Source organism: Panicum hallii, chromosome 1 (assembly GCF_002211085.1).
Source record: "Panicum hallii strain FIL2 chromosome 1, PHallii_v3.1, whole genome shotgun sequence".
Lineage (NCBI taxonomy): Eukaryota > Viridiplantae > Streptophyta > Magnoliopsida > Poales > Poaceae > Panicum > Panicum hallii.
Window position 1 is genome coordinate 58997579 of NC_038042.1, and position 26249 is coordinate 59023827.

General features: G+C 40.5%; 2 protein-coding genes and 1 long non-coding RNA gene across 5 annotated transcripts; all 3 read left to right on the forward strand.

The window, feature by feature from the left end:
* The first annotated feature begins 1026 nt into the window (after positions 1 to 1026).
* On the forward strand, positions 1027 to 14025 carry LOC112881728 (myosin-6-like). Its single transcript, XM_025946563.1, has 39 exons — positions 1027 to 1319; positions 1922 to 2050; positions 2211 to 2354; positions 2479 to 2624; positions 2778 to 2934; positions 3031 to 3089; positions 3185 to 3344; positions 3433 to 3582; positions 3670 to 3806; positions 3884 to 4030; positions 4151 to 4252; positions 5000 to 5057; positions 5153 to 5254; positions 5720 to 5757; positions 5867 to 5993; positions 6086 to 6256; positions 6338 to 6469; positions 6550 to 6659; positions 6763 to 6823; positions 7624 to 7801; positions 7912 to 8117; positions 8864 to 8983; positions 9085 to 9183; positions 9664 to 9876; positions 10090 to 10229; positions 10354 to 10468; positions 10561 to 10599; positions 10690 to 10773; positions 10843 to 11013; positions 11399 to 11554; positions 11637 to 11822; positions 11943 to 12077; positions 12150 to 12220; positions 12300 to 12399; positions 12472 to 12528; positions 12800 to 12856; positions 12989 to 13069; positions 13354 to 13436; positions 13518 to 14025. Exons 1-39 carry the CDS (start codon positions 1317 to 1319, stop codon positions 13630 to 13632), a joined length of 4539 nt encoding a protein of 1512 aa, XP_025802348.1. The 5' UTR covers positions 1027 to 1316; the 3' UTR covers positions 13633 to 14025.
* A 980-nt stretch (positions 14026 to 15005) lies between these two features.
* LOC112892668 lies at positions 15006 to 21180 on the forward strand. 2 transcript variants are annotated; one of them, XM_025959804.1, is made up of 6 exons: positions 15006 to 15177; positions 16440 to 16685; positions 17076 to 17606; positions 18560 to 18621; positions 18689 to 19241; positions 19596 to 21180. In XM_025959804.1, exons 2-6 carry the CDS (start codon positions 16509 to 16511, stop codon positions 20886 to 20888), a joined length of 2616 nt encoding a protein of 871 aa, XP_025815589.1. In that variant the 5' UTR covers positions 15006 to 15177; positions 16440 to 16508; the 3' UTR covers positions 20889 to 21180. The 2 variants fall into 2 exon arrangements, with proteins under 2 accessions (XP_025815589.1, XP_025815595.1); XM_025959810.1 differs by lacking the exon at positions 15006 to 15177 and adding an exon at positions 15285 to 15574.
* Positions 21181 to 21707: 527 nt separating this feature from the next.
* On the forward strand, positions 21708 to 25306 carry LOC112893735. 2 transcript variants are annotated; one of them, XR_003228915.1, is made up of 4 exons: positions 21708 to 21998; positions 22907 to 23229; positions 24571 to 24686; positions 24855 to 25306. It is a non-coding gene; the product is annotated as an uncharacterized LOC112893735 (long non-coding RNA). The 2 variants fall into 2 exon arrangements; XR_003228906.1 differs by having other exon boundaries at positions 21709 to 21998; positions 24585 to 24686.
* The last annotated feature ends 943 nt before the right edge of the window (positions 25307 to 26249 follow it).

The following is a 26249-nucleotide window of genomic DNA, read 5'->3' on the forward strand; positions in this document are numbered from 1 at the left end:
CAAGACGGCGCACGAGGCCGGTGGCGAGCTCCATGCCACCAATGGGAGAGATTAGGAATGACCAATGAAGATGGTACTTATATATTTATCATAATAGGTCCCATTACAAGTAAACCGTCCATAGAGATTAAAGATGACCAATAAAGATGGTGATGATTCCGGAGGGACGAGTTTAGACTACTACGCCTTATAATCACAGTGGTCATAAGAAGATTCTTTGTATAGTATTTTGCGATTTTATTTGATTTCCATAACAATCAAACATACAAACTAGTAAAACATTTATTAGCCTTATTTTTTGAAAACATGTGTGGAACATTCTCTGCTACTAATTAGAGAAAGTATATATTTTTCAACCCGTAAAAAAGAACATACAAGAGCAAGTGATATAACTATCTTTCTACAATGTGTATCAAAGAACACGACGAGATAGGAGTAAATTAATACCATATTAAATAACATTACATTTGCAAATATTATTTTACACGTGGATGCATGCTACCGTAACACCTTCGCTTATAAAGATTCATCGTGTGACGATAAAACCAACTTGTCATAGTATTTTCCTGCCTTTCTCACTGTAGTATTTTTACTTTTCTTAAGGTGAGTGTCCATATCATTCTTGCGATTCACCTATATATATTTTTGTTCTTATCATCACTGCATTAAGAGAATCTTACCCGAACTCGGTGCCATCCAATGCTTGAGATCTTGTCAACGTGAGACCACCTTCACCTAAAGTTACCCCTGTTACCCTGTAGTTTCTAAAAAATCCATTGCAAAATCATTTACCAAACCTGCAGGAAATATTAACAAACCAATAATTTCAGCAGGGAAGGAATCACTCCTAATTTTTCTTCAGGGTGCAGGGAAGAGAAGAAGAAACCCAAAACCCGCAATGAAGCCAGCACGGCCGGGCCAGAATGGAGAAAGGGAAAAACCCATCGAAACGGCGCAGTAGGATTTTGGCGACGGCAGTAAGTAAACGAGAAGTGGAAGCAAAAGGAGACAGAAAAAAAAAGCGTCTCCTTCGACGCAGCTGTGTTCCCTTCCCTCCCTCCCTCCTCTCGGTCTCTCTCCTCTCCCCTTCCCTTTCCCACCGCCGAAGCGGAAAACATCGTCCGACACGAGGGGTGCCCCCCTCCGCATCGCCGACCGGACGCGCTGCCGTCCGCCGAGTCTAATTCGCGCCGCCACCACGGAGGGGAAGCCTCTCTGGCGTAGCATCCGTCGTCGTCGGCGCCGCCGCCTTCCCCCTCCCCTCTTCTGGACCGGCGTGGAGCCGAGATCCGTCCGACTTGGGCCGTTCTGCTGTGATGGTAAGGGAGCCCTAGCTTGCTTGGATTACTGCTTTGCTCCGGGAGTCATCGCATCTCCGAATCTCTCCCCCTCCCCGTCCAGTCAGTTGTGGATTTTGTTCGCCGCGTCATGGTGCTTGATTCAGTCCTGCTTCCAGAGAGAGCGCGAGATCCGGGAGCAGCACGACGCGTCCGTGCATGGTCAAGCACACATTGTATCAGGGCTCCTGTTACCCTAAGCTGGTAGCGCTGAGAGCGGTTTATTTTTCCAAAGAAAAATCTGGGGTCCTACTGGACCCCCGCCGCTCCCCGCTTCAAGCCTTCTCATGGAGATCTAGACCGAGAAATGCGAATGACATTTCTGACGAATTCTAGCGCCACAGGCGTTGACTTGTGCTTTGCTACCTTTCTGATCATTATGCCCAGGACACTGCTCTCTTTCGCGCCACGAAAATGGGCGAATGCCCCAACTTAGTTTCTCTAGTTTCCATATGGAGCTGCTATGACGGCTCTGGAGTGCATGAGCGTCGGCATTTTATGTTCTGTTTGGCAAAGCACATTTTTTTCCATATCAAACATATGCAGCTAGTGTCTAATGTCGTCATGTCGATGTGTTCCTGCAGGCAGCGCAAGCTTCCATTGCGGTGGGATCCCAAGTTTGGGTCGAGGACCCTGATGTGGCCTGGATTGATGGGGAGGTCATAAAAGTCAATGGAGACACGGTTACGGTCAAATGTTCTAACGAAAAGACGGTATGTTGCTTTTGGCAAGTCTGGGGTTAGTGCTAGGCTTGTAAAAGACAAAACTGCCAAGAAGGGCCACCCCAAGCTGAGACAACCTTCTATAAATAGGCAAATCACTTGCAAGTTGCAAATGGCATGCACGCTGAATTAAAACCTGCTCCTGTGACAGGTTACGGCGAAAGCAACTAATGTCCATGCTAAGGATCCTGAGGAAGCGCCATGTGGAGTTGACGACATGACAAAGCTTGCCTATCTGCATGAACCTGGGGTTCTTCAGAATTTGAAATCTAGATATGACATGAATGAAATTTATGTAAGTTAGAAAACTGTATAGCCTAACTATATTTCAATGTGGAAATAATTTCCACAGCTACTTATTAACTGAGCCAGCCATGCTTTTCTGACATGTGTTTCTAACTTCTTCGTTATCAAACCAGACATATACTGGAAATATCTTGATTGCTGTAAATCCTTTCCGAAGACTGCCCCATCTATACGATACTCAGATGATGCAGCAATATAAAGGGGCGGATTTTGGTGAATTAAGTCCCCATCCTTTTGCCGTTGCAGATGTTGCATATAGGTAGGTTCATTCTGATACATTTGATAGTTTTTGGGTGGTTTGTACTTATATAATTTAACAAGTACTTTCCATAGAAGAAATTCTATGTTGTTATCTCCTTTTTTATTTTGGAATTCGACTGAGGAGAATATCTTGATTACTTTACCGTTGCAGATTGATGTTGAATGAAGGAATAAGTCAGTCGATTCTTGTTAGTGGAGAAAGTGGTGCTGGTAAAACGGAAAGCACAAAAATGATCATGCGCTATCTTGCTTACATGGGTGGGAAGGCCGCATCTGAAGGGCGAACTGTCGAGAAGCAAGTGCTTCAGGTGATAATTTCTTAGACACCTAGTTTCGAAAAAAGTATTGCCGTGACCACTTTGTTCTTGTTTTACTGAATAACACATATCATATTCCTTTGACAGTCCAATCCTGTTCTTGAAGCATTTGGAAACGCGAAGACTGTCAGAAACAATAATTCAAGGTAAGAGGTATTTCTTTACATGATCATCTTGGCTAATATTGTCGGTAGCTATATTTGTAACTCAACCAGCTTTGTTCTTGCTGCTATTACTTCAGTCGTTTCGGTAAATTTGTTGAGATCCAGTTTGATCAGAAAGGGAGAATATCAGGAGCTGCCGTAAGAACTTATCTCCTTGAGAGATCCCGTGTCTGTCAAATATCTGATCCAGAAAGAAATTACCATTGTTTCTACATGCTATGTGCTGCCCCTCCTGAGGTGCTGCCCCTTGCCTATCCATGCACTTCTCCGATATAACATGTTTACAATAAATGTGTACCCTGTAATCATATCCTGCATCTATCAGGAGCGTGAGAGATACAAACTCGGAGATCCCAGAACGTTTCATTACCTTAATCAGTCTAAATGCATCAAGCTTGAAGGCCTAGATGAATCTAAAGAGTATCTTGAAACCAGGAAGGCTATGGATATTATTGGAATTAGTTCTGAAGAGCAGGTACTCATTTTATTGCATTTCCTTTTTTTCCCCCTCTATGAAATCAGTTGGAGCCTACCCTTGACCACATGCTCGTGTTTCATTTAGGAAGCAATCTTTCGGGTTGTTGCTGCTATTCTCCACCTGGGGAATGTTGAGTTTGCAGAAGGGGTTGATGGAGATTCATCAAAACCAAAAGATGAAAAATCTCTGTTTCATTTGAGGACAGCTGCTGAGCTCTTCATGTATGTTTTTTTTGCTTATTTTTAGAAACTTTACATGGTTACTCTGGCTTACAAGAACTCCAAATTTGGTATTGTAGGTGTGATGCGAAAGCTTTAGAAGATTCATTATGTCAGCGCATCATTGTGACTCGCGATGAGAACATAGTAAAAACTTTGGATCCTGAAGCTGCCAAGGGAAGTAGAGATGCACTCGCTAAGACTGTGTACTCAAGGTTGTTTGATTGGTGAGTCTGCTTCAACATTTTGCGCTGTATTTGCCTGCTATTCTTGCTCAAAAGTAGCTTCATGGCTATTTTTCATATGTTTCCTTTGACACTTATATGGAAAATGACATTTGATCTTAGGCTTGTGAATAAGATCAACAACTCTATTGGCCAAGATCCAAACTCCAAATGCTTGATCGGAGTGCTGGATATCTACGGGTTTGAAAGCTTCAAGACAAACAGGTGCTTAATTGGCACACTTTGATGATTGGTTGCATGTTCGGTGTTTTGTTGTCAATAGGCTGCGAGCTAGTTGTAAAGTGCTGGAGCATTTGGCCACATAACTTCCTTTTTCAGGGATGGGGTGGCTATCCTTGGCTATTTCTCTTTGTTGGAATCTTGAATTCTCGTTCACAGCAGGCTTTTCATATGTCTCATGTTCTGAAGAACTGACTAACTTTAGTGGAAGTTGCCACAGTGGTTCCTAACTTTCTTCTAATTCTGCCTGCGTCTTTTTCTTTTGCATCAGATGTTAAAAAATTAGCATTTTTTGGGGTAAATTCTTGGATAGTACACGGCAGAAATTTAACTTGTATAGAAGTCTTTAACATCAAGCGACATATGTGGAATGAAGGGTATTCCCTTTTTCTTTTTGCCGTGAACTTGCTGTTCTGTTTATCCATAGATTTCAGTAACAGCATTTGTTTTGCTATTATTTGAACAGTCTGTATAAGCAGTTCTGCAGCTTCTGCTATGACATGTATGTTTGTATGGTAGTTATGACATGATTATGAATGCTTATGGTAGCGAAGTAGGTTATGGAGACTCTGAGTCTGTGACTACAATGTCTAAGTTTTTTCCCCCTAATTTTCAATCTGATGAGCAAATGGTCTAATGTTACATTTTACTTGTGGTGAATAAAATATTTAGTCATTTGTCTTATTTTTTTCTGCTACTGCTTCTTTACTTGAGGCTTATTTTTCTTTACAGCTTTGAGCAGTTTTGTATCAACCTGACAAATGAAAAGCTGCAACAACACTTCAATCAGGCAAGTTTATAGAGCCTTTGTTAGTTGGTGCCATAGTCGTAATTCCATTTGTCTTTCTGAAAGAGATTTTAACTTTGTATTTCTGCTTCCTGCAGCATGTCTTTAAGATGGAACAGGAAGAGTACACCAAAGAAGAAATTAATTGGAGTTATATTGAGTTCATTGACAACCAGGATGTTCTTGATCTCATTGAGAAGGTAGTTTTCTTTGCATGCCATCATGTTTTGAATAGTTGCTTGCTGTTTATTCTATATTTTTAATTTTCATAAATCATAATACCACTGATTTGGTGAACTAGTGATACTCAATTGCCATCCCGCATCACCTTGATGAAGCAAATGAATAGAATCCCAACTGCCTTATACATCACATCAAATTAGTAACTTGCATGTCCAATGGGAATGATCCAACTGCACCATCAAATGCTCAGATGAGAGCGTACATGCTATCGAAGACACCAAAGCAATGGCACCATGCTTAGCTATCAAATATTGTTGCTGATAGCCTGATACTGCTTTAATCCTTAGTCCCAATTCAAATAGACATTTGTGCTAATGTCTCTGTTGCACAGTGTATTTAAACTTTGCGACTTCACCTGGTCATGTCATGTTTTTCTATTGTTTTGCTATGTTCCATCTAAGCACTCAATCCTAACTTTGCAGAAACCTGGTGGAATTGTTGCCCTTCTAGATGAAGCTTGGTATGGATGTGTGATAAAATATCTCTTTATAGTTGCCTTTTTGCAATTATACAGGACTCTAATCTATCCAAAAACTTTTAACATGTCTGCATTTGCTACTGTGTTACAGTATGTTGCCAAGATCAACACATGAGACATTTGCTCAGAAATTGTACCAAACTTTCAAAAATCACAAGCGCTTTGCTAAGCCAAAATTATCTCGGTCAGACTTTACTATATGCCATTATGCAGGAGATGTAAGTATGAACTGCTTTTGCGTTTGTTTGTTAACTTTGTTCACAGAACTAAACCTTTGATAAAATTATCTCCTTATATTTTTTTTGTATAGGTCACCTATCAAACAGAGTTATTTCTGGACAAGAATAAAGATTATGTTGTTGCTGAACATCAGGCTCTCTTGAATGCTTCAAAATGTGCATTTGTTTCGGGCCTTTTCCCTCTTTTATCCGAGGATTCCTCTAAATCTTCCAAGTTTTCATCCATTGGTTCTAGGTTCAAGGTGAAAAATGGCTTCCTCCCAATGTTTCAATGGGATTTCATTAGAGATCAAGTCTTATTAGTAATTATGATATAAATGCAGCAACAATTGCAATCTCTCTTGGAAACTCTGAGTGCAACTGAGCCACACTACATCCGCTGTGTAAAGCCCAATAATTTGTTGAAGCCTGCAATTTTTGAGAACCAAAACGTTCTCCAGCAACTAAGATGCGGAGTAAGATTTTCTGTCAGTTTTCTTTTGGCTTTCAACGTCAGTATTTACATTATTGGGTACTAATAATTGGCTTGCTTCAGGGAGTTATGGAAGCAATTAGGATTAGCTGTGCTGGATATCCAACCAGAAGAACATTCTATGAGTTCATAGACCGTTTTGGTATTCTTGCTCCTGATGTTCTGAGCGGAAGGTAATGATGTTCAGTGAATAAATAAGAACATATTTTACCATGTTCTTATTTTTCTTTTGAGCCTAATTGTTGATCTGGTCTGTGGAAATTGTCACTGTTGTAGTTCTGATGAGGTCAGTGCTGTAAGGAGGCTGTTAGAGAAGGTAGATCTGCAAGGTTATCAGGTAATGGATGTTAATGGAAATCTGAATTCTACATCTGTGCATTTTAGGCGTCAGCATTTTTGATGTCTGGTCGATCCTTACTATTTATCAGTGATTACGAAGCTAAGTTTTCAAACTCTTTTGCAGCGTGTCTAAACTCTAGAAGTGCTTATTTTTAGGACTAGAAGTAAAGTATTGCGTCCTTATAGACTGTTTAGTGATGCTGCCTTAGATGATGCTGAAGTTTGTGCACCAAAGATTTTGAAGAGTCTCTTAGATAGTCAGATATTTGGAGCTGGTAGACATTTATTTGTGGATCTATCATCGGACCTTTGTACAGACTTCTATTTTGAATGCTGACTGCTGGTTGTGGAACAGCATCATTTGAAATCTCACATTATGGACCTTCCTGTGGTTGATACCTCAAGCAAACTATATTGCTTTTCATATTATAGTTGCTTATTGGCATGGTGCCAACTAAAAGTAATTGCCAGTTTACCACCCATGAACCTTTAGAGATCATAGTATAGCTAGAACTGTGAATCTATGTGCAAGAAAGGCGTGTTCTATCCCAAATAGATATATATTTTGTAGGCCGTGGAGTGAAGATATTTAAAATACAACAATGATTGGGCCTTTTTCTTCCAAGCAAGTTGGGAATAGGCTAGAGATGGAACCTAGCAAGAACCACAAAAGCGTATTACCTTCAGATCGGATGTTCTCTTTTGGCACCTACTATTATGTTATCTTTTCAGCCATACAATGAAGGCTCTTTGTTGTGTGGACTAAGCTGTATGTCTTCTGCAAATATGACCATCTAGATTGGCAAGACAAAAGTCTTCCTTCGAGCTGGTCAGATGGCTGAACTTGATGCTCGTAGAAATGAAGTGTTAGGGCGTTCAGCTAGCTTGATTCAGAGGAAAGTCCGCTCATTTTTGGCACAGAAGAGTTTCATCGCACTGCGACGATCAGCTTTACAAATCCAGACAGTTTGTCGCGGTGAGATTATTTTGTTCTCCCAAAGTTATTCTAATAGTTAATCTATTTATCTGAAACTAATATTTTTTTTGTGAAGATTCTCTGATGTGGCTTTGGTTAACTCTTTGTAGGGGAGCTTGCAAGAAGAGTTTACCACAACCTGCGCAGAGAAGCTGCTTCACTCAAGATCCAGACTTGGTACCGTATGCATACTGCCAGAAAAGCATACAAAGAGCTTTCTACTTCAGCAGTTACCATTCAGTCAGCATTGCGCGGTATGTGTGCACGTAAAGAGTTGCACTTTAGAAGACAAACAAGAGCTGCAATTATTATCCAGGTAATATGACAAAAAAGAGAAACCTTTACATATTCATATTGTGTTACAAGCAATGGACTACCAGAAGGAAATAATCATTATGAAAAAATTATACTGGTATGGTTAGAATCTAGCAGTGGTCATTCTGAAACATCCAATGTTAACTTTACTGGTTCAATATCCGAGCCAGTAGTTCTCAGTTTTTTACATGGTTAGTGGCTGAATCTTTTCCGGAGTAGGAAGCTAGATAAGCCATAAAAAATTGTGGAAGTCGGTTTTCTTAATGTTTTTTTCTATACAGTAAGACAGGGGAAATTTGTTTATAGGATATTTTTAATTGTATTTACGGTTTTGTTAGTACGAAAACAGCAATATGAACATGGGCGTACTTTAGATGGACCCTAAACCAAAGCAGTGTGACCATGCTGACAAACAGCGGTCGCACCACAAGAGCAAGGATTGATAGGGAGTAGCAACTTATGATCTATTTTTTTGCTTAATCAAAAGAGATGCAATCCCATCCTTATATAGATGAGGTGACTTGACTCCTTAGAAACCACAATATTTCTTACCCACTTTATATATAGTTGGATTGTGCCACGATATTTCGTAAAACATGATATCTATCTTGATGAAACCTGACAACTTCACTGCTACTAATTTGTAGATAACATGCGTATTAGTATAGGTGATGATCCTCGGTATCCTTTATCAACTAAGTAGGTAAATGGTCCTGACCTTTATGATCATTCATATTTCTATCCCAGAGTCACTGCCGCCAATTTTTGGCGAGGTTGCATTATTCAAGGACAAAGAAAGCTGCAATTACTACACAGTGTGCCTGGAGAGGAAAGGTTGCTAGAAAGGAGCTCCGAAAGCTCAAAATGGTAAGTTCGAGCACACTGACACCTTTTGTGTTCTACCAAGGCTATTTCTGTGGAATATGCATATTTCTCATGCCGATTCTTGTCCATATTAATGTTATTAGGCTGCCCGGGAAACTGGTGCCTTGCAAGCGGCCAAAAACAAACTTGAAAAGCAAGTTGAAGAGCTTACCTGGCGGCTACAGTTGGAGAAGCGCATGAGAGTGAGTTTTCTATAGTAACGTTTGCAACTATCACCATGAACATGTAATCTAAAGCATGTTTCCCCACTGAGATAGCACCATCTAGTTTTACATGCTCCTTGCTCCAGTTTTTTTTCCCCCTTCTTTTTCATGTTAAAAACATGAATGACTACTTGTTCAAGTTCCCTTTTGATGACATTACCTGAAAAGGGCGCAGGCCATACTATTTTGAATTATTGTTTCAGAATTCCTCATACAACAAGCCAACTTAGTTGTATAGTTGGGAGGCTGTCTTATCAGTAAAATGTGTAGATTGTAGTGATTTTGAGACCATATATTGTGTGTAACGCAGGCCATACTATTTTGAATTATTGTTGCAGAATTCCTCATACAACAAGCCAACTTAGTTGTATAGTTAGGAGGCTGTCCTATCAGTAAAATGTGTAGATTGTAGTCATTTGGAGACCATATATTGTGTGTAATGCATCCTTGTTGTTGTAGGCTGATCTTGAGGAAGCTAAATCACAAGAAAATGCAAAGTTGCAAGCTGCACTGCAGGAGGTGCAACAGCAGTACAAAGAAACAAAAGAAATACTAGTACAGGAGAGGGAAGCAGCCAAGAAGGCTGCAGAGATAGCTCCGGTTATTAAAGAGGTCCCTGTTGTAGATACAGAGCTCATGAATAAGCTTAGAGATGAAAATGACAAACTGAAGGTGAGAGAACTTAACACAATGTGGATTCCTCCCACTTATACAACATTGACAAGCGTTTGCATTTCTTTTAGTACTTCTGCCATAATTTAAGAACAATTATTGTTTTGTTATATCTTTCTATGCGACTCCTTTTCCTTGTAATTTTTCAGCTGCATTAATTTTTTTTCTCATAATTGCTAGCTTTGTTTATGACACTTGCATGCCATGCTACAGACTTTGGTCAGTTCTCTTGAAAAGAAGATTGATGATACTGAGAAGAAATATCAAGAAACAAGCAAAATTAGTGAGGAGAGGCTCAAACAAGCAATGGATGCTGAGACAAAAATTGTTGACCTGAACATGGCAATGCTAAGGTTTTCCTATTTTCCTAGTCGTTACACAATAGCTAGTTGCTACTTCTCCTATATTTTAGGTTGCACTTGGTTTGCATAGATCCATAATCGTTGAAAACATTTATGTTTTATTATTCTGCTTCAGGCTTCAAGAGAAAATATCCACCATGGAATCTGATGAGAAAGTGCAAAGACAAGCGCTTTTAAACACGCCTGTCAAGAGTATGTCTGAACATTTGTCAATTCCGATTGCTCCAAAGGTACAAGTGATGGAATGATTGGAAAATGATGGTTCTTGCTATTGAAATTCTTTATTTCCTTACTGAATTCTTCTGTTCTCTTTGTTATGCAGAATTTGGAGAATGGCTATCATGAGGTTGAAGAACAAAAGGTTTGAAATTTTCCGTCTTAGTACCTACTTTTTGCCTCTCGAACTTTCGTTTATACTCATAATCTCATGAGAAACATTGTAACTTTTCAGGAACCCCAAAGTGCACCACCTGCTATTAAGGAATATGGGAATGGTGATCCAAAACTGAGGAAATCTTGTGCTGACAGGCAACTTGTAGGTTACCAAAATTTTATGTTTAAATTGCTTATGTAAACATGGTCACCTGATGCTACCTTTCTGTAGGAAAATGTGGATGCACTTATTGACTGTGTAGGGAAAAACCTTGGATATTGTGCTGGGAAGCCAATTGCTGCTTTTACCATATACAAATGCCTTCTTCATTGGAAATCTTTTGAGGCGGAGAAGACTAGTGTTTTTGACCGTCTCATACAGTTAATAGGATCTGCAATCGAGGTAATATGGAGCTGGGATTTTAGTCAAGATACTGAAATATGAGAGTACCTAACTGTCCATTAAAATAAGCCGTCCTTTGCTGATAAAGTTAAAAATTTACTCTCGGCATGGAACAATGAAGATGTGTAAAAGCTGGACATATTATGCAAAAGTGTTGATGTAGAGGCAGAAATCACCTGTGACATTTCACTAATCTAGCACATTCTTGTTAATGAAGATATAAGCCATGACAGCACACCACCGTACTTTTCCTAATCCAAAATCTTTTAAAAATGAACCTGCTGCTATGCTCTTTAGGAGTTCTTTTTTCCATTTTTATAAGTGGCAAGCTTATTATTTTGTTTTTTATCCTGCCACCACTCACTTTGTCTAGTGTTTGATGCAGAACGAGGACGACAATGACAACCTAGCCTACTGGCTCTCGAATACATCTAGCTTACTGTTCCTGCTGCAGAGAAGTCTCAAGGCTGCTGGTGCTCCTGGTAGTGTTTCACGAAAGAAACCTCCTCAGCCGACATCATTATTTGGCAGGATGGCTCAAGTATGTTACCGACCTTTGCATGCTTGAAAAATGAATCATTGACTTGGGGAATATAAAGTATAACATATATCTATTTGTCTAGGGCTTGCGTTCTGCATCTTTTGCCAATATGCATGTGGAAGCAACAGATGTTGTCCGCCAAGTTGAGGCCAAATATCCTGCTTTGCTTTTCAAGCAGCAGTTAACTGCCTATGTGGAGAAGATATATGGAATCGTACGAGACAATATTAAAAAGGAATTATCATCTTTGATTTCGCTATGTATCCAGGTAGCATATCCTCTCTGTGGTTTGTTTACTGTTGTTGATAAATTCATATTGAGCATTAGGTCCTAATATTTTATCCAAAAAGATTCATGGTTTGCCATCCTTGATCTTTTTAATCATCAGGCCCCAAGAACAATGAAATCTAGCATGCTGCGGGTTTCTGGACGATTATCAGGTCAGCCTCAGAATCAGAGCAACCACTGGCAGAAAATTATTGAAAGCTTAGATAAGCTATTGAAGACACTGCAAGATAACTATGTATGTGTCTCATTGTTTCCATACGATGCACTCGTGCTGGATGTATGTTTACTCTTTTTTTTTAATCCTCAGGTACCCCCAGTTTTAGCTCAGAAAATCTTTACCCAGATATTCTCGTACATTAATGTACAGCTATTCAACAGGTGAACATATTTTTCAATGTTTCAACTTTTATGCATGTGGCAACTAGTGTAGTGACTGGTTTCGCTGTTTGTTCTGCAGTCTATTGCTTCGCCGTGAGTGTTGCTCCTTCAGCAATGGAGAGTATGTCAAGGCTGGTCTTGCTGAGCTGGAGTTGTGGTGTGCAAAGGCAACAACTGAGGTGATCTGCTTGCTGTGTAAATGGCTAGTTTATTTATTTTATTGATTAATTACTGAAGTTTCCTGTTTACAGTATGCAGCATCTTCATGGGATGAGCTCAAGCATATCAGACAGGCTGTTGGCTTTTTGGTATGACATGTTCTAACAAATTATGCATTCTAATTTATTCACGTTGAGATTTGTGCATCGATGCTTGGATATAGTTCTGACACCCACCTTCAATATTCAATTTTGTGGCATCCTAGAACTCAGTCATACTCTTATGTTTGGATTTATCAAGTTTCATGATCTTGGAAGACAAACACAAGAATTTTGTAGCTTGATCTTTAGTTTAAACTGACTTGTCTTGTGTTATGAGTTAAACTTGCATGTACTAATACTTATTTAATACTCTTTTCAGGTTATATTCCAAAAATTCAGAATATCTTATGATGAGATAGTCAATGACCTATGTCCGGTAAAATCTGAATACTTGGAACCTACTTTATTGAATCTTCTCGTATTTTTCGTGTTCTACTTCTATTCACTTCTTTTGCAAAGTATAGAGGCATCTTGTTTCTAATACATGTTCTATTGTGTATGCTTGTAGATCTTGAGTGTTCAACAACTGTACAGAATTTGCACACAATACTGGGATGACAAGTATAATACCCAAAGCGTCTCGTCAGATGTGAGTTCCTTTTCTGAAGAGATTCGATATTGTATCTGCAACCTTATCTTTTGAAAATGTCTTTATTTCGTTAGTATAAAAATTCACAATTCCCTTCTTTTCTCGGACACGCAAAATTCACAATTCCCTAGTCGTATGGAATATGCTGATACTCATTGCTCACTACTTGATGCATTTTTTAATAGAAAACTGCAACACTATTTTGCATATCCACCTAACTGGTAGATTTTTTACACGGTATTCAAGGGAAAAAAGAAAACTAACTTGACTTTCTAATTTTTCAGGTTCTTAGTAATATGCGGGTGCTAATGACAGAGGATTCTAACAATGCTGAAAGCAGTTCATTTTTGTTGGATGATAATTCAAGGTATCAAATGTACCATTTCGCTCAACTGTTGGATTATCCTGAATAATGTCATAATCTCAACATATATTTTCTGCAATGTAGCATCCCGTTCTCGGTGGATGATATCACCAACTCAATGCAAGAGAAGGATTTCTCAGATATGAAACCAGCTGAGGAGCTACTCGAGAACCCTGCCTTCCAGTTTTTACAGGACTAGGGCTTGTGACGTCTCGAGCTTTATACTGCTAGTTATCTTGTCAGATCATCTCTTGATTTGTTGTAAAGTTTTCAATCCTTTCTACTCCATATGTGCCTTTGTTTAGCTATCTTTTCTTTTCAGCTAGTTTTTGTAAAATCCATATAGGTATTTGTTAGGGTTGGGATGGGATTCCCCCCTCACAGTTAGAAAAGGCCGTATCTTTTAAAGCGGGGCAAATGATTCTTTGTAGGGCAACATCAAATCAATCTTTTACCCAAGGGTGGTAAGGAGGGGGAGAGGCAATGTTAGTAGCCTCTCCCTGGCTATAGATTTTGTAAATTATACTGTAAATCAACAGTGCAAGGAAAAAGAAAGGAAAGCCGTATACCAAATGCAGTTATGTTCGTGACATGCTGTCCGTGTCTTGTGTCTGAACCGTGTGCAAGTGGTATGCCTATCATGTGTTCGTTTGTTCATGTGGTGTGCGTGGCTGGACGTGCTTGAGTTGCTTCCGAGCGGATGCCGCATTTTCGGCTATATTCTGTGATTTGTTCAGCTTCGCGGAGATGTTGCGCGACTAGACTAGGGTGGTAACTAGTAAGGAGCAGTAGCTTCTCCCCAATTATAAGATTGTGTGCATCATACTTGTAAATCGACAGCGCATGCAAAAAGGAAGGAAACACATAAATCCAATGCAGGTTATCTACATGACATCTCCACTTCTCCCTGTCTTGTGTCTGGCCCCCGTGTACTGTAGGTGTGAGGGTTCATGAGTGAGCACTGAGCATAGTTCCCAGTTCAATACGGGTGTTTTATAAAACTAATTACATAAGACTATTTTAGGAGACGAATCTATTAAGCCTAATTAATCTATTATTAGCGCATGCTTACTGCAGCACCACATTATCAAATCATAAACTAACTAGATTTGTCTTGCAAATTAGTCTCCATCTATGCAATTAATTTTATAATTAATCTACATTTAATACTTCTAATCAGTAACCAAATATTTGATGCGACGTGTGCTAAAATTTAGCCCTAGGATCCAAACAACCCGTTATAATTATTATTATCCGTGCTTGTTCCAACTTCTGAAGTCCCAGTATTTATCGGCACCTGACGCAGGTTTCCCTCCGGCCTCATGTCCTTTCCTGTTCGTTGGCGGGAGAGGTCCGGGCAAAAAGGATGGCTCTCCCCCCGCCATCGGATTTCGAAGGTTCGGATTCGTGCCCAAAACAACCACCAACATTCCCCGGGAAGCAGAAACAAACCAAACCGCTCCCAACTTTTCCGCTTTCCAAAGTTACCCCTCCCAGGAGGCCCCACCCGCGGCAGGCGATCAGGGGCACTCCCGTCCGCCCGAATAAACAATGCATGAAAAGGGAGGACGCTGCTGACTGCTCCTCCCTCCAGCGGTCCAGCCCTCCTTTTCTCTCTCTTCCCCTGAGGAAAAGCAGCAGGTCCGCCCTTGTCCCTTTCCATCCATCCCGCATTCCTTCCCCCGCCCGAATCTTCCATCGGTCCCCAATCCGCCGCCGAGCCTGCGCGATCGAGGAGAGAATGGTAAGGGGCCCAGATTTCTTCTCGCTCGATTTCTTCTCGGTTTGCTCCGCGATGATTGCCGTTTCGTTTCTGGGAAGTGGTGGTTGGGTTTGGTGAGAATTGTTTCTTCGTGGAACGAGGGACGAAAGAGACACCACCCTTGCTTCGCTTCGCTTTGCTTTGCTGTGGGAAAAAGGCGCGCGCGGCCGCCTTGTTCCGCTCCTCCCATCCGAATTCTTCCCTCCTCCGATTTCTCCCCAATCCTCGGCGGCGGGGAGGCGGCAGGGCAGCGCTCGCTTCACCGGAGCCTCCGCTCGTTATCCTTCTTCCTCGAATCATCCTCATGCCCCTTCCAATGATACTGCACTGCCGTGGAGCGGGAGATCCATCCGGACATGCTTCGTTTCTTATTTTGTTCGTGAGTAGCCCTACCTTGCGTGCGCGGATTCTTCTAGGAGTTAGGCGTTCCTTTCGTTGCGTGACTCCATTCGGTTAGTTGAGGATTTTATTATTATTTTGGCTGTGGCAATCAGTGGTTCGATTAGGTTCGCCTTCCTCAGCGCATAAGGTCGATCCATCTAAACTCCCAATTAAAGTGACAGTGCATTTTGTTTCCTATAAGATTTTGGGGATTCAACTAAACTCCCAATGTCCCACTTGAGTTCTGGGTTGGTGTGTGAATTACGATTCAGCGATGATGGTCGCAAGGAAGTCCAGTAATTTCCTAAAATCAGCAATATTAATGTCCATGTAATGCATTTGAGCAAAAAATGTTGTAGCGCGTAATCTATGGAGATTGGAGAGTAGTGGGTTCACTTCACCAATGGGGAGGAGCCTCCCTTCTGGAACAAGTGGAATTGGATTATCATCTTTCTCCATAGGTGTTAGTCTGTATTTCAATGGAAGATTGAAGTCTGTGCTGTAGGTCCAGTCAACTGATGCAGAAAATTAGCTTTGTGAGAGGGAAAACAAAAAGTTAGGAGAGTAGTCCTATCATCACTATCTTCTGTAAAGCTGGCATTACTGACTGGTTGGTCCATAAGGGCTTGCCTGAGTGAAACATTACAGATAAGGTTGAGTATATGACGCTCACATTGCAACAACACTAATCTGTGCGGGAGAATGGTTGAGATGTAAATCATGAAAAAGAATTGTGGCTTCATTCTATATGATAGTCTCTCTTGCTTTATAACTTTTTGTTCTACCTACGTTTCACAATTTTTTCAGCACAACTGTACCATTGCTGGGGCTCTACTTACAGCTTATCACTTGTCTCTTTGCAGTGAAAACAGGTGGAACAAATCTGATACAGTTGGCAGGCTTTACTTTCCATCACATTTGCGCATTTCAGGATGACCTCCAAGATCATGATAACCTACAAGAGGAAGCGTGTTACCTCACAAGACCATACTGCTGATGACACAGTTTTTGATTCATCTCCTGCTGCTTCCAGTAATGTAGTTGCCAGTAATTTACCCCCAAAGTTTGAGGCGCATGCTGAGAACACCATTGCAAATGAAGATAATTTTGTGAGAATCCTGTCTTGTTTCTCTTCCTGTTGATAATTGTTATTTGACGTCATGTCTATCATATGTGATTATCTAGGTTATTGCTGTTCCCACATTCCTTAAAAGGCATAAGATTACTTATGATTTTTTTGGGGCATGGAACTTGTGATGTCATATTGATATTTGCATCTAAAGATGTTAATTGCGACACGTTTTCATCAATTGTCTGTGTGTGCCTTGAAAACTCTATCACTAAACCTGATATCCTCTAAAGTGATCCTTGATATTTATATGTTCTGAAAAACTGGTAGCAATTGGTTTCCATCTTTGATATCACTGATGAGTCTTCAGGTTTCCTCTTCCATCTACATTTTTGTCTGATACCCTTTTCTCACCTGGAATGATTGGCAGGTTACTCCTGTAAAGCAACAGCGTTTGTCAATGCAAAAAAGCATCAAAGAAGAATGCGAACCAGACAGAGGGCAAAATGAGTTGCAGGTATCATTACCACAGAAAGAGCAACCTGAGATTTGTTCTGCCATGATTCTGACCGCAGTGGCGCATAGCGAATTATTACAATGCAGCGAGGACACAAATAATCAAATTCCTGTTTCAAGTTCTGTGTGTGATCTCATGTATGCTGATGGAACGGTTGGTCAGACAAAAGATCCAAATACCTCTGCCATTGTGGAAACAAATTATCATAAGGTGCCAGAAAGTACTATGGGATCTCGCCAATATAAGAATAGGTCTAGCCCTCTGCTTACCTTTCGCAGACGAGCTAAAAAGAAAATTAATTTGGATGAACCAACAGAGGAAATTTGTTCACCAGAAAACGAGAAACAGCATTCAACACTGACATGCAGCCAACCAAGCTCGTCAATTAATGATAAACCCTTGCTCAAATATACTGCTGGAGACCCTTTGGATACTGAGGATAAGGTATTCGTTTACCCTTATCTTACCCTGGACCTGTACAATGACGCAAAGTGGCATGTTTTTTTTATCTTTCCTTCACGTTTCCTGCCTTACTTTAGCTGTCTGTATGTGGGTGGGTGTGGTTGTGAGCTGGCGATCAAGAGAAGGAAACTAGTACTTTTTTAATGCTGACAAGATTTCATAGTGTATGCACAAGAACTTATCAATGTATCTGTATCAAGGTATGAAGCCTGTAACTAAGCTATGAGGTTCAGATGCTAGATGAGTGATCTAATGCACTTCTTTCAAACACACACAAAAAAAAAACAAAACTGTAAATATACTAAGCAATAGCCTAGTTGTAGAAGTTGTTGTTTATCTTACTTCGCTACATTAAGTTCCAAGAGCATAATGAAGCAGAGGGGACCTTGTATACTGGATGTATCTGTATCTGCTACTTTCAGTACCTTGTACTATTGAAATGATGTGTCTTGTCTGTAAATATTATGATAGTTAAAAGGCTTTCAAAATTAACCAGATTAGCATTCTGTCATGTTTAATTTGTAATTTATTACCGCTACTTTCTGTGTTTAAATGTTAGAAGTAGATCTTTATAGGTGTAGAGAATGAGGAAAAAAATGACGCCATTAAAAGTTTATTGTTTTCAGTATATAAAAAACTCAACATTACAGTACGCATAGCCTTTTGGTATCATGGAAAATTTTCTATACAAGGTAACTTAAAGTAATGAAATAGGCGACACCTTGTTTGTGGTGCTAAAGAAAAATTTTCTTACTGCAGTTTCTTTTTCTCTATTTTTTAAATCCATTTTTATGTCACATAGATGCACTTGCTCTGTTTTTTTATGTATTGCTTTAGCAATAACCCATGTGGCTGTTGATAATTTCCTTGCTTGTCCCCACATTATCTGCCTAGGGCATTCAGAAAATTAAAGCTCACATTTAATTCAATTACAGGTAGCTTCAGTGAGAAGTACTGGGCTATCTGCACAAGCTGAACACATGCCTGAACAAGAAAGGTAAGGTGATGGTACTTGTTTGTTATTAATACACAGGCAAAAAATTAATACAATGTTCCTTTTGTAGTTCTCAAATCATAAAATCCTCAGTTCAGCCTATGGTTCCACAGAGTGCTGATGGTGGAAACCGAAACATGACCCTGGAAGGTGATGGTGCACCAATGTCAAAATTTGGTACACCAATGTCAAAATTCACTTGTGTACAAGAGGTCAGAGAGCAAGATGCAACAGTGGAGGATTCGAGCAAAACATTGCCAATTACTATTGAAGTACCGAACGTTATTGATATGCAAGGGGAGGGACATGGTATTGGGCAAACTACAATGCAGCAGCTGCCAAGACAAAACTTAAATGTCAGTTGGTTGAAACCAACCAATAAATCTGCCGCAGAAGATGTTCCAGAGTCGCAAGGTTCAACAAAAAATGTAGCAATTATTGTCTTGGATGATGATAGTGATGAGAGAGGCAAAGAGATGGAAAATTCAGAGGCACTTGATCAAGGAGGTCTTCATCAAAATAAAAGTATTTCTTTAGGGACGATTGACCTGAACTGTGCTGACTTACGACAAGAGGATTCTCTCCATTTGGGTGATTCATCATTTCAAAAGCTCACAGATCAGGTGAGGATAATAAAATTAGATGTTTTATCACGTGATCACTTGGTTGTTCAGCATATGTCCAAATTCTCCATGCACTAAATGAGAATTGTTTTATTGGTGCTGTAAACTATTTTATCTGAATAATATATAGCCGTTTCCTTCATTCTAACAGAGTGGGTTAAGGTTTTCTTTTCTGTTCAGTTTTATTTGTGATGTGGTTTCACATACTTCATTCAATTTTTTGCCTTTCATATAACCACCAAATTCTATATAAGCATGAAATCATTTTCTTTTGTCATACAAATACAATGTACTATCACTGTAAAAATAAAATCTTAACATAGATGTTCTGAAACATTTTCTCGCTGCTCGCAGGATCTAGTTGGTAGTACTCGAAAGCAGATGTCCCAACCAATTGAAAGGATGTTTTTCACAAAGGAGAAAGATACTATCCATGGCAAGCAGCAACAGCATGAAGAAAGATCAACCATGCATACCTCATACTCAAATTTATTTGGCCTGACTCCACCATGGAACACTGGGAGTTTGAAGGGACCAAGTAGCTTGCCTTCAGAATTGAAGTTCAGAATAATGGATAAGGCTCCTGAATTCAGTTTAGACCTAAGCCTGGATAGTTTCCAAGAGAATAGAGTTTCTGCCCTGAGGAGCGACAAGTTGTTTCTTGGAGGCACCTCCAGCATATCTCATAAGCTGACAGAAAGGCTTGGCGCATACTCCTACAGGAGGCACTCAGCTCCTTGGTCAGAAGAAGAGTTGGATTTTCTTTGGATTGGAGTTAGGAGGTATGGCGTCAATAATTGGAATGCAATGTTGAGGGATACACGGCTATGGTTTTCAAACTCAAGGATGCCTGAGGATCTTGCTAAGCAATGGGGCAAGGAGCAGAAGAAGCTGCTGACATCTGGTCTGGGTCCTGCACCGCCCCTTCATATAGCGGAAGATTGTCTTAGTAGAGCTTCGTGCTCAGGTTGCTCAAAGTCTCCATTTCTTGGAGCCCAAACAGACCTTTCATTGGGCGATGTCTACCTTCGCAATGCTCGTGCTTCAGAAAGAGATCAGCATCATTTGTCAAGTTTGGGCATGGTAAACCTTCATGGAACTGACAGTGGCCCAAGAAATCTTTCCCTGGGAGGCTTTCTTGGGGCTTCTTCGTCGCATGCAAGAAGTGGCAGCCGGCGCAGGAGGGCATCCAAGCTCCAAAAATCATACTACGATAGCAAGTCACCTTGGTTCCGAGAACCATCAGAGAGGGCGCCTCAGCTCTTTCCCATGAACCAACAACGGTTGATCAATAGCCTTCCGCAGTGGCTGACCAAGGTTGCGGAAACCGGTACAAATCGAATCGACCGGGAGATGTGGCCGAGCTTGGCACCGGCACCAGGACATTCTGCTGCAGAGCCACCGAGGGAAAGCCTGGGAGTTAACCTCTTTTCTGACGACCTGAAGCCCCATGTCCTCCCTGATGCTTCCCTGAAGCGCGCGATGCGGAGGAACGCGGATTGGCGCTCGTTCAGCAAGAGGCTGTTTCAGACCGGCGACGCCTTGGATCCGAACCGGGGGACGGCAGCTGCAGCCATCGCAGGAGCCAACGGTGCCACCCCGAGCAACACCGGCGCATCATCGGAAGAGACGGTGTCAGACAGTTGAGGGCCCATGCTTAACATGGGCCGTTGGTATACCTATACGTCATGTTGCAGTTGATCTAGTATTTTGATGATGAAGCTGGTGAACAGTGGCAACAAAGTGTTTAATCTGCAATGTAATGCCAGTGAATAATCTGATTGCATCTTGTAAAGTAGCAGCAGTGTATATCTTACTAGGTGTTAGCTCTCTCCATCCATAGAGAGGAGAGGTTCTATTCTATCCTGTAATATCTCGATTGTGTAAGCAGAAGAGATATTGTTACCTTAAATTAATCATATATTTCTGGTTGCCGCGACGGTGTGACCCTCTTGGCTGTCGAGATTAGCAATACGGTGGGCATGATTTGAGAAAAAAAAGAAGGGAAATGCAGCTTTACAGCTAAGAAAGGAGAAACAAATTTGGAGCCTGCGACACCGTGCACGTGTCCTTCATAGTTTTTTTTTCTGAAAGAAAGTGTCTTTATTAGCTGAGTTATTGAGTTATTAAGGGGGGTGTTTGATTCGAGGAATAATTTTTAATTCGAATCACATCGAATATTTTGATGATAATTAGAGAATTAAAAATAATTGGATGGCAATTAGAGAACTGAATATAAACTAACTATAAAACTAATTGTATAAATGAAGACTAATTTATATATTAAACTTAATTAATCCATGATTAAACAAATTTACTCTAGTACAACATTATCAAATTATAGATTAATTAGAATTAATGAATTCGTCTCGCTATTTAGTCTTTATTTACACAATAAATTTAATTTTAATTAATATCCAAACATTCCACGTGATATCGACCTCGCCCGAATCTAAACAACCCCAGCAAGGCGGTGGCATTTGATCTGCGTGGTGGACCCACCCAGCACAAGGACAAATGCGGAGGAGCGTCTCCTCATCTTCCTCGACAAGCCAAAACGGAGGCGAGGAGGGCTCGAGGCGGTCGGAGGCGGAGCTCGCCGCCGCGGCGTCTCGTGCCAAGCACAACCTTCGCCTCCTTCGCCTCCGTCGCCTCCTCGTAGCCGTCGTCACCTTCGCGCGCCGCTGCTCCTCTCGCTCCCTGGAACCCAGATCCGGCAGCGAAGAGATGTTGCATCGCGCCATGGCGTCGCTTCAGGTCAGCCACCCCAAACCCTAACCCTGCTAGTTCACGCACAGGATATGGTTGTGAGTTTCTGGATCATCTTCTCCTTTCCCTTCGGGTTGCTAGGCACACGCGTGTGTTTGGGGTCAGTGAATTCGCGTCGGTGTCTATCTCTTATTTTTTACGCGTCCTGTTCAATTTCGCGTTTCTGTGCCTAGATTGTGCATCTAATCTTCGTGGTTAGGCGTTTGGTTGGTCCTGTTCACTGGCCACCTTCGGTTTTTATTCCGTTCGATTTGTAGCCATTTGGGAGGCCTAGTAGCATTATTTGCGTATTCTGCTCGTGTTGTTTCTCTTAATGGTATATCAGTTAGAATTCGGGTCTACTTGTTTAATGCTTATTTTCCATGCTATTAAGGGGCTAATTTGGTGCGTACATTGAAATTTGTTGATTGTTTTATTTAGGTGATTCTGCCAAACATTTTGTCGTGAGCAACACCTGCGTATGAATAAGGTTCTCTTTCCTTTTGCATTGACAAGGATTATTTTGATCCCATTAGATATCTCCTGATATCCTTAGTACATGAGCCACAGGGAGGGTTTTAAGAGAACTTTGCAACTTGCTGACAGCGTGCAATATGTAGTTATTCAGGAAACTATACGGTACTGCAAAGGTGCCTCCAGTAACTGAGGGGCTTTAAAGGATTTGGGAAATTTACGAGAACTAGGGCTTAGTTGCAGAATATAATATATATGATTTTTCTTGATAAACAATAAGTATAGCAGTGCTTTTCTGTATCCTTTGTTGTGTATTTCAGTTAATTTACAATTTGGGAGCTTCAATAGCATTCAGTGGTTTAGACATGGAATGTGTTGTTTCCTTGCTGTTGTTTAGGACTTTGGAGTAACCTGCATTGACTTTTGCTTTTTGTTGATGCTAGATAGGAACAGTGGCGGAGGACGGATAAAAACTGAGGTATGGCGGAGTCAATCGATTTTCAAGCAACGGAAACTTGCTATTTGTTATGCGGATGTATGACTGTGCAGATCACTTGCCTACTCCTGCTGCTAAGCAAGGGTTTCCTTTTTTTTACCTTCCGCTACCGTAGAATACTCATTACTTATCCTCATTCATGACAGTGTGACGTAGGATAAGTCAGAACTAAACACAGAGATTGAGGATTAAGAAGAGTAGGCTATCATGGAACAGCAAGGTATGGCAGGGGCCATACCTTGCCACCGTGCCCCTCCGCCACTGGATAAGGTGGCTTTATTTCCCGTGGCTAAGTTTTGACCTGTCTGTTTCAGCTGTGATACTATGCTTTGATTTTTGGGGAGATGGCATATTTGGACTGGACATGGTTTGCAATCTTTACCGCCATTGGAGTTGGTGCATCTGTATACGTGCTTACAGGTGCAGCAGTGCACATTCGATGAATATAGAAGTACCTCATTTTAGACTTCGGTAGTTTACTCTGCTGTTGAGGAACTCAGCATCACTCTGTTGATGCTAGACCACCCAATTTCAAATCCTCATCGAGGTGAATTTGGGTGCCTATTTCTTCTTAATTAAAAAAATGACCTAGTTCCTCCTAGATTTGTTGATTTTTTTTAGTTTACTCTGCTGTTGGATCTTTCTTGCTGCACTGTTTAGTCTCACCATATTGGAGAAGGTGGTGATTCTGATTCACATTGCCCTTTAAATGCTTGTCTGTTGCTTCTGACATTGATCTTTGTTGTCGAATGAAATGGGCAATCCTTACTATCTTCTAACTTCATATTGAGTTTTGGAATTTCATGTGGTGCTATTGCATCTATATGATATGTGGGCTCATCATAGCTTATATAAGTCAGACTACTTGCTGTTAATTTACTAGCTTGGAATTTGTGTTGTGTTGTTCCCTTAGGCCCCATTTGGATCCTTGAATTGAATTCCATTCTAATAATCATAATTTAGACATAAATTAATTAAGCTAATATAGTTGTGTGTGGAATATATTTGCATATTATTGTTGGCCATATGGGAGAGATACTTATGTATCGCACTTCTCCTGTAGGGAAGCGAGTTGAAGAGTGTGCTATAAGTTGTACATTAGAAGCATAACATGAGGATCTATAGAATCAATTTCCATCTCCCACCCCATGAATTTAAGATAAGCTTATATATATATATATACTTTGGAAAGTTGTGGAATGCCACATTCCAAGACAAATAGCCTATTCTATTAAGTAGATTCCAATTCCTCAAAATGAAGGGATCCAAACGGGGCCTTAAGACCTTTTGAAGGGGGATATTTCTTTTGGCGTATACTTGAAGTATTCTGGGAGATAACTGATGCTAGTGAAAAACAAACATAGCTCATTCCTTTCGCTCCCCATCACTCCATTGCTAGTGTGTATACAAGATTGCATCATATTTGAATACTTTTTTGGATTTTGCCCGTTGGTGATGTACTGATGTTGTTTGATGTCATTATATGATTTAGAATATGTTTGATCTTGTAATTAGGTGGTTATTCTTACTTAGGTGCCTGCCACATTTGATGATATGATGTTGATAAATTTTAGTTTTGGCTGTACAAATAATCAAAGTGAAATATTCCAGTTTCACTTGTGCAGCATCTTTTGAGCCTTGGAAACATTGTCAACAGCAGCTCTAGCTAATTGGGTGGAGGCATCAAGCACAAAAGGCTGACTTTACTTTTGCACTTGATGAAGATGGTAAGAAAATCCTCACATTATGCAGTATGTATCAAGTGTAAAGTGATGGTTCAGAAGGTGTAGGGTCTAGGCTTGTTTTCACTCATTGTCTTCAAATTGGCAAGCAGTTCTTGCATGTATCTGGGAGTATATTTTTTTTCTAACCGATCTTACCTTGCGTTTTTGCAGTGATTTACATGCTGGCACCTGAATCCCGACCGAAGTGGACGGACAATGTGTACTACAATCACCTGTGCACAAACCTTGCTGATGCGAACTACCAATATCATCGTGCTTACGCAATTATGTACATGAAGACACCTACTAAATCACGTTGTTGATATGGCGCCGTTTTAAATTAAATTATGTTAGAAATCAGATTACTAAATCGCCAGCATGTAAGATTAGAGATAATCTCATCCATAGGTTAGGGCTAATCCTAGCCATTAGATTAGATCAATAACTGATTAGCAGTTAACCTTGTAAATCCAACGGGTGTGTCCGTTGGTGTACCGATGTGTCCCTCCGCTTACAGACGCAACTCTCCACTGTACGGTCGCGTCCTTTTGGTGAAGGGACGCGTCCTCTCGGTTCTCCCTGTATTCAAAGATCAATGAAATCACTCAACAGTTGTTTTCAAATCTTTGTTCATTTACATTCACTTTGCTCTTCTGAACAAGAGGCAAGAACATCGCAGAGGCACATGCCTCTGAACCCCCCACGATTTTCTACGGGAGTCAATCCAATGGACGAGGAATTATGCCTTGTTGATAGTGGAACCACAAATTCTATACTTAGGGAAACAAAATATTTTCAAACTCTTACAAAGAAACAGGGAAACGTTTTGACAATCGCTGGACGCGATGCAACGATAGTTGGCACTGGTCGTGCCACTATCGTACTCCCTATGGGTACCCATATTACAATTAAGGATGCACTTTTGTATCCCGATTCAAAGCGTACGCTACTAAGTTATAGAGATATCCGTCAAAATGATTTTCATATTGAAACCCGTGATGACAATAATGAGGAATTCCACCTCATTACTAAAGATAACGGATATGGCAAACAAATTGTTGAACAAATTCCTTCTTTTCCGTCCGGATTGTACTACACATACATTAAACCCGTACCATATGTTGCATACAAGGTAATTTTTCAGAATGTTGACACATTCAAAACTTGGCATGACCGTCTTGGTCATCTCGGTGTAGGGATGATGAGAAAAATTATCAGCAATTCAAATGGTCATGAGTTAAATACTGCTAAATTTCCCAAATCATCAGATTTTATGTGCACTTCATGTACTACAGGGAAATTAATTTTACGTCCTTCATACGTTAAAATTCAAAATGAGCCACTCAAATTCCTTGAACGTATTCAAGGCGACATATGTGGCCCCATGCAACCTACTTCTGGACCTTTCAGGTACTTCATGGTTCTAATAGATGCATCTCCTAGATGGTCTCATGTGTGTCTTTTATCCACACGTAACCATGCTTTTGCAAAGATCATTACTCAAGTCATTAGACTTAGAGCACAAAATCCTGAACATCAAATTCAATCAATTCGAATGGACAATGC